The sequence below is a fragment of the Caretta caretta genome, chromosome 26 (genome assembly GCF_965140235.1).
Source record: "Caretta caretta isolate rCarCar2 chromosome 26, rCarCar1.hap1, whole genome shotgun sequence".
NCBI lineage: Eukaryota > Metazoa > Chordata > Testudines > Cheloniidae > Caretta > Caretta caretta.
Genome location: NC_134231.1, coordinates 5,641,857 through 5,650,148, shown reverse-complemented (window position 1 = coordinate 5,650,148; position 8,292 = coordinate 5,641,857). Strand labels below are relative to the sequence as shown.

The following is an 8,292-nucleotide window of genomic DNA, read 5'->3' as shown; positions in this document are numbered from 1 at the left end:
GAATGTATAGAAATCAGTCAAGGCCTCAGTTCTGTCAGCTGATCTTCATATGAGCGAGAGTCTGTTTGTGTGGAGAAGGTTGCAAGATCCAGGCCAGTAAGTCACTTCTTTCCTCATTTAGAAAATGAGCCCAGAATCAGCTATGCCGAAGTCGGAGGGACTCTAGGCTGTTTGCAGCGGTGTAACCTTTGTAGTTCACTTGTTATGATGTTGGACTAGAAGACTTGAGTTCTAATCCTGACTGTGGTGCTGTGTGAGTTTAGGTAAGTCACTTTTTGTCTCTCCTACCAGTTGTCTGTTGTGTTTATTTGGACTTTGAGCTCTTCGGGGCAGGAGCTGGTTCATACAATGTATGTATACAGCTGCAAGCATAATGATCTGGGTTTGGAGCCCCTAAGCCCCCCTGTAAAACCACTAACAGGTAACAATAATACTGAGATTGTAAACTCACTGAGTCAGGGGCTGTTTTTATTTTTATTGAATGGCACCAAACAGCACATAGTAATAATAATAATTGTGTCCAAGAGTTTGGTCAAAACAGCACCTTATGGGAGCTACACTGTTGAACTGAGCAAAGCCCTAGGAATAGGGTGACTATATTTCCCCAAGTGAAATGTGACTGGCTGGCCTGAGTGACTCCCCATCCCCTTCTCCCTCCACCTCCACACGGGGCTGGCCCCAGGGGACCCCACCATGGTGCCGCTCTCCCAAGACTCCCCTGAATGTTCTTCCACGCCCTCCTATGGGGGACGCCTAGAACAGGGCTTAAAAAGGGGACTGTCCCAGCCAAAACAGGACATATGGTCACCCTGCCTAGGAATAGGGCTTGGTATGGAAATTGATTGTACAGAACCAGCATAGCTTTGTATAGTGTGGTTACAGAGATTGCATGGGAATTATGACATACTTGATTTTTGTAGGTCTCACAAAAACAATGGCTGTTGGGCAGTGCTTAATTTGTAATGAAAGAGATGCTGGAGCTTAAGCAATTTTTTTTTCTTTCATAACTGATGCGGCAAGCCGAGGTACCAGGGCTACGAACTACCAAGGTTTAGAGGTGCCGGGGCTCAGCCTTGGCATGGACTGGCACAAATTAAGCCCTGCTGTGGGGATCCTTTGCTATGCTTCCTTTTGGTTAGTTCTCAGCAGCAGAGTGGGTGGGTTAGACATTTCAACATAAGGGAATATTCTTCTCCCATAAAAATGGAGAAGACTGTGGCATTTGGGCCTGAATTTTGACAGCAAATGGCCCTGTACTTTGCAAAAGGCCCAGCCACATTAGGGAAGAAATACCGGCTTTGTAATTTACCGGTATGTGTGTCTGAGAGAACCCTGCTCACGGGTGCGTGATTGCCTTCTGCAAGTCAAAGGAAGCAATTGCAATTAATACAACTGCAAGTACTGAGAGTCAGGTGTAGCCCACCTGGTACAGGCCAGTGTTTGGGGATCAGAAGTACGGGGATAGAGGGCAAGGTAGGTTTGAAGAGGTGCTGTGGCTAGTGCACTGGCTTAGGATTTAAGAGAGACAAGTTCTAAACCAGCCTCTGCTGCTGGGTAACTTTGGGCCAGTCCATTTCTCAGCTCTTTGCCTCAGTTTCCCTATCTGTTATATGGGGATAATGGGACCGCCCTCCTTTGTAAAGTGCGCTGAGCCTGACTGCTGGAAAATGCTCCCCACCAGCTGGGTGCTATTATTCTTATTAAGGTGGGAGAGGGACCCTGGTGTCCTCGGGGGAAGTTCCTGGGATGTGGGCAGGACTGGGACCTTGGGGTCCTCGAGACAGGGCTGGGGGCCCCAGGCTGTGATGCGCCGGAGCTGCCGCCAGGGGGAGCCAGGGGGCGCCGCAATACCACGCAGGCATCTGCCCAGCGAGAAGCGCGTCAGGCACGACCCCTCCTGCGCATGCGCCCTTCCCGCCACGCTTCCACGCCTCCGAGAGCGGCTGTGCGCATGCTCAGTGACTACCCTGGCCGGGCAGCTTCCGCTGGGGGCGGAAGGGGGACGATGGAGGGTCAGAGGTCACAGGCAGCATGGCCGCTGCAGGGGCCCGCCTGGGAGCCCGGGTGAGGAGAAGCGAGAGCTCCGGGGGGGGAGGGGGAAGGTTTGCTGATGGGGGGGGAGTCGAGCTCCGGGGGGGGGAGGGGGAAGGTTTGCTGATGGGGGGGGAGTCGAGCTCCGGGGGGGGGAGGGGGGAGGGGGAAGGTTTGCTGATGGGGGGGGAGTCGAGCTCCGGGGGGGGGAGGGGGAAGGTTTGCTGATGGGGGGGGGGGAGTCGAGCTCCGGGGGGGGGGAGGGGGAAGGTTTGCTGATGGGGGGGGGAGTCGAGCTCCGGGGGGGGGGAGGGGGAAGGTTTGCTGATGGGGGGGGGAGTCGAGCTCCGGGGGGGGGAGGGGGAAGGTTTGCTGATGGGGGGGGGAGGTCGAGCTCCGGGGGGGGGGAGGGGGAAGGTTTGCTGATGGGGGGGGTCGAGCTCCGGGGGGGGAGGGGGAAGGTTTGCTGAAGGGGGGGGGAGTCGAGCTCCGGGGGGGGGGAGGGGGAAGGTTTGCTGATGGGGGGGGAGTCGAGCTCCGGGGGGGGGGAGGGGGAAGGTTTGCTGATGGGGGGGGAGTCGAGCTCCGGGGGGGGAGGGGGAAGGTTTGCTGATGGGGGGGGGGAGTCGAGCTCCGGGGGGGGGGAAGGTTTGCTGATGGGGGGGGGGAGTCGAGCTCCCGGGGCAGGTTTGATGGGGGGTCGAGCTCCGGGGGGGGTGTCTGGTTCGATGATGCGGAGGGTCGAGCTCCGGGGGGGGAGGGGAAGTTTAAAGTGTGTGTGTGAGGAGGGGGCGGGTTGCAGATGCCAAGTGGGGGAGAAGCCCTGGGGGTGGATTTAGAGTCCTGGTGATTATGAAGCCCTTGAAAGGGGGGGCACACAGTCCTGGTTGTGGGTGTGCATGGGGCTGCAGAGCCCTTGTAAGTAGGGTTCATGGTGAAACAAAGGCTTTATGGGGGGATAGAACCTTTGAAGGGCAGAACGGGGAGTTTGATGCCTCACAGGAGCACCGAGGGGGGAGTTGTCTCCTCGGGCGCTGTCCTTATGTCACATGCCTGTTTGCTGCCTTCCAAAGGCAGAAATTTGCTCTGTAGGTGAATTTTCATTGTGTCTAACTGGGGCTGAGCCCCACAGTGCCCATTAACCCCTCAGGCACTAGAAGGGAGAGCAAAATGTGTACCTCTATCTGCCCCCCTCCCTCTGGACGTCACCCAGGCATAGACTAGCTTTGCACGTATGTGTGGGTCTCGGGGGACGGGGACTGCTCTTTGCAGTGAGGAGTAAAAGGAGTGCATGCCCTGTACAACTGTCCTTTGCTTTTATGTTACGCCCTTTCCCCTCCTTTGTGAATTATAAACTCTTCAGAGCAAGGATTCTGTACAGTCTTCTGCACCCTGATGATGCTTGTTTGACTCCTTCGGGATACAAATTTGCCATTTGGTTGTGCTTATTTGTTTCAATACAACTTAAACCCACCCCACGTTCTCTTTATTTCTTTGTGTGGTTCCAGTTGTGGCTCTAACAGCAGCCATCTCTCTTTGTTTCACGTGCAGGGAGCCGGTGAAGCTGTGGCAGCAGCCCATGCATTGTCCCCGCCAGCTGAAGCCTATGGCAATGATGTGAGTATCCCCAGAGAGAGCATTGGTGAGGGGCCAATAGGGCCGTCTTTCTGCAGGGCCAAGAAAGATGTTGAATAGGAGCAGCACTTAGTTCTACGTTCATTGATGTGTAGTAGTTACATCATGAAACTGAGACCTCAGGGATATTTGAGCTCCGAGTTGTTCCAAGCTGTTGCCTGAAAGTGTGTACTCCGGGTTTTTTAAACTTCCCAGTCCTTGTGTTTGATGTTATCTCAAATGAATACAAAGAATCACTTGTGATTGCTAAAGATCCCATAGCTTGGCAGTGTGTTTGGTGGGTAGACAGGGGGACGCTTGCCCTGTCAGTGCCCATTTGGATATGCACAGTATTTCAGTCTCCAAAGCTGTCAAATGGGCACTTCTCACCAGTGCTGTATTCCCACCAGATCCCATCCCCCTGTTGTATTTGTCCCATCTAAACTCTAACATGAATAACTACAGTCTGCCTCCACTACAAATTTAATCATGTTGAAATATGGTTGTGAAACATGGAGATGGCTAAAACCTGGTATAAAGTAGCTTATTCTTGCCTGGGTGGACAAGAAAAAACTGCTACCCATGTTAGGGAAATATGTTCTAGCCTAGGTGTGTCTGCTTATAACATTGTTCTCTAACCCAGTTATAACGTTGTCCCTGTAGGCAAGGGGGGAAAAACATGTTCAGACATGATGTGCGCTGAAACATGTAAACATTCGATTTTTGTCATGTAGATAGGGCTTAGGTTTCCCCTATGGTTTCATTTGTCTGTGTTCTTTTCCACTTCCTGTCTGTTTGGCAATCCTGTACAACTACCGTACTTCCATGTTCCATGTAGGGTGACTAGATGTCCCGATTTTGGGGTCTTTTTCTTATATAGGCTCCTATTACCCCTCATCCCCTGTCCCGATTTTTAACATTTGCTCTCTGGTCACCCTAGTTCCATGGTTGCATTTCAGTGGTGAGAAAGTGTAATTGATGTATAGTTTGAATTGCATCTTAAATTGATAAGGCGCTTTAGCATAAAAGCAGCCCTCGAATTGTATCTCCTCAGACTGATGCTACTCTTGCAGCTTTCTTCATATGCTCAACAAGCCTTCCCCTGTTTGAGACAGGAAGTGGAAAAGAACATAGACAGGAAATCATAGGGGAAACCTAAGCCCTATCTATGTTACAAAAACTGTCTGCAAATGCTTAGGTAAGGGAAGGTGCTGGACACAGAGCCAGGTCAGCATGTAAGGTGATGTCACAGCTTTTTCTCTCTTTCTTTGCAGCCCAACATTGAAATGATCTGGGCCATGAAAGCGTATCAGCACGCTGAAGTCTATTTTAATGTAAGTCCACAGGAAATTGCTGGTCTTCTAGCATAAATAGACATGACAGTGGGGCTGAGATGGGACTAGCATGCTTCTTGGGCTTTTTCTTTTAATAAAAATAACCCACGGATATTATCCTTGTAATAAGCCACTACCTGACTGGCGTATTTCACAGTCTCTCCAGAGAGAGGCCTCGGACTAAAATAGCAGAAGGGGGCTCAAGGTCAGGATCGAGGGGCTTTGGCACAGCTATGTGTGGGGAGCCCAGGGCTGGAATAGCAAGGAGTGCTGTAGACACCAGAAGCCACTTTGCTTCTAGCCAATGAGTTCTCTTTTCTGTGGGCACCGGAAATGGTAATTTTGTGAATGTGACTTGGTCAGTGAGGGGGAAGTGATTATGTATTGGCTTGTAAGATTTTCCCTTATGAATGTATTGATCTAATAAGGGGGCTGTGAGGAAAGCAACCTAACAAATACTGGGTTGGGGAAATGACAGGGCAGATTCCAAACCAAAGTTGGGTAGTGCTGAGCACCGCGGAGGGAAGGGTTGGAGTGATCAAAGAACTGGGTCAGATCACAGTGCCAGTGCCTAAAGCAGGGGAAAGTGGCTGGTCAGCTCTAACATGGACAGGTCCAGGTCAGATGAAGCTTGCGCCTTCCCTAGCCCCGGGGGATGGTAAGTCTCAGCATCAGGCTGAACATTCATATAGACTGCTGATTGTTTTAAAGTCACTTGTACCATTTGCAGCGCTTCCCGCTTTAGCTCCCAGCAGTTTGCTCTGAAATGCTTCTGTGCTGAATAAATACTTTGCTTGAAGAAAGCTGCTTGGTTGCTGGACATCACTGTTCCTGGAGGGAACAGAATTGCAGGGTCTGGCCCTAAGTCAGGCCTGCTGAGGTAATCACGTGGGGGACTGCAGCCCAGGGCCCAGTCTGAGAAAGTGAACCACCGAGAGATGTGACTACCTGGGGCAGAGACCTGAAGGGTACAGTCAGCTGTAAGTGATAGACACTCTGGGCCAGACTTTGGAAGAGCGCCCTGTACTGAGGCCAGATTGTCAGAGAAAGGGCTTTTGTTAAAATCTGGCTCTATAAGAGCAGGTAGCACCTGCTTTGGGATAGGGAGGGAGTGGTAACTCGGTTATCACTGTGTTTGAAAGCCCTATATATTTTTCCTCCCATTCAGCATAAATGCTCTAGTGACCCACCCCCCTGCTGCTTGTCTTGTCTCATTTAATCTGTTTCCCTTACAGCTTATTTCCTCTGTTGACCCTAAGTTCCTGAAACTTACAAAAGTTGATGACCAGATCTATGCTGGGTTTAGGAAAAGCTTTGGTGACCTCAAGATCGATGTGCTTGACCCAGAGGAGCTCAAATCGGAACCAGCCAAAGCGGTCAGTGCTTTATATGTATGTGTAACGTCACCCTTTGGGACTCAAACTGTCCATGATATTGGTGAGCTTCTGGATCTGAGTGGTTGTGAGGGCGAAGTCCCTCTCTCTGTAGAGGAGAGCATTTGTCTAGCCAGAGGGGAACTGGATAGTGGTATTCAACTCAAGAGTAAAACAAAAGCTAAGGTGCTTTCCAGCTGCTGTGAAAGGGGAATGGAGATTAGAGGAAAAACTCTGGCTGCTATGTCGTGCAAGCAACACGCTTGCTATTCTCTTGCACAAGTGCTCCCTGCTACCCTGAGGCTCCTCTGTTAGTACCCTGTTGTGTACTAGATTTGTACCTATAGATCTCTCGCTCCAACCTGGGGTTGCTGGCATTGCACTGTTCAGAGAGACTTTCCCAAACTGAAGCCCCCCACAATCCAGCCCTAGCCAGTGCTATTCATTGTTTCATGTTCTCTTGTGTATATAAATCTCCCCATTGTATTTTCCACTGAATGCATCTGAAGTGAGCTGTAGCTCACGAAAGCGTATGCTCAAATAAATGTTAGTCTCTAAGGTGCCACAAGTCCTCCTTTTCTTATTGAGGAAGTGTGGAAGTTATTCCTGAGCACCAGCTCCTTGGAGAAACCTTGGGCAGGATGTTTAGGAAACCCTGCAGTGATTCTGGCCTCTGCTCACTCTAGCTAATCCAATGGTCTTGCTCCAACAGTGGAGCTCCCTAGGACAGTTCTAGAAAGAAGGCTGAAAGTTATCTTTGCTCTCTCCAGAAATGGCGCCCCTTCTGTATGCAGTTTGATGGGGTAGTTGAAGACTTCAACTATGGCACCCTGCTCCGTCTGGACTGTACTAAGGACTACACGGAAGAGAACACAATATTTGGTAAGTAAGTACCTGTGTACACCCTCCTCTTCTCAGACCTGGGCAGTATAGACATTAAGGCTTGCTCTGTGCCTGGGTGCTTCCAGAGTCCCTGCTGTAGAGCTGGGAAATCCTAGCTCCCAGGGCAGCCTACATGGCAATGCTGTGCAGGGTGGTGTGAATAAAGCTTATGTTCAAGTAAGTCTGTGCTTTGTGGATGCTGGGGTCTGTCAGCTAAATAGGTCTTAACCTGCTGTAAACAGATTTTTTTTCTTCGTTTCAGTCACCGCTTTGTAGATGCTGTGGTCTGTCAGCTAAATAGGTCTTAACCTGCTGTAAACAGATTTTTTTTCTTCGTTTCAGTCACCAGGATCCAGTTCTTTGCTATTGAAACAGCCCGTAACAGAGAGGGCTATAACAATGTCGTTTACAGCCATGCCACAGAAATAAAGTCTGTTGCTGTAGAGAGAGGACTATCTGCATGAGGACAGGGATGGAAATACTTTACTAGCCATGCATGGAGATGGATAGGAAAGGTGAGGAGGAAGATTCCCTGGTGCCAGGAGCATTCATATAAAGTGGACTCTTTACGCAGGGGAGGGAGAAAGGCATGTGAATTCATGCTGGAGGGGATAAAGAACAAACAAGACTTGGGCTTCAATGTGAGAATTTGTCTGCGGTGCTCTTATGGCAGCATTTCTGCTATGTTAACTACTAAGCGCCCTGTAAATAAATGTTACTGTGCTGTAATGGCTTAATTCCTGCTACAGGAGGTGGTAGAAAGCTAGAGCTGTAACTGGTCTTAAATTTGACCTGAGTTCATGAAAGCAGTGTTAGAATCTAGCAGAGCAAATGATCCTGGACACTCTCCCTCTGGGGAGAGACTATGTAAATGCAAACTATTTTACAGGATAAAATACTGACAAATTTTTACTGAGCTCTTACCTTCATCTCTAGTAGATGTTGTTAAAGCTAATGACAGCCAAGTGCCTGAATGAGTTTCAGGTACAAAGGGTAGGTTTCACAGATTGAAGAGCAGGTACTAGGCCCACTGTTGACTTGATGTGGAACACTCCCCT

At 50.0% G+C, this 8,292-nt stretch overlaps 1 protein-coding gene across 1 annotated transcript; it reads left to right on the top strand.

Moving 5' to 3' along the window:
* The first annotated feature begins 1,966 nt into the window (after positions 1-1,966).
* PBDC1 (polysaccharide biosynthesis domain containing 1) lies at positions 1,967-7,963 on the top strand. Its single transcript, XM_048829021.2, has 6 exons — positions 1,967-2,064; positions 3,583-3,648; positions 4,920-4,979; positions 6,215-6,355; positions 7,123-7,234; positions 7,577-7,963. The coding sequence occupies exons 1-6, from the start codon at positions 2,032-2,034 to the stop codon at positions 7,696-7,698; spliced, it is 534 nt and encodes a 177-aa protein (XP_048684978.1). The 5' UTR covers positions 1,967-2,031; the 3' UTR covers positions 7,699-7,963.
* Positions 7,964-8,292: the final 329 nt, after the last annotated feature.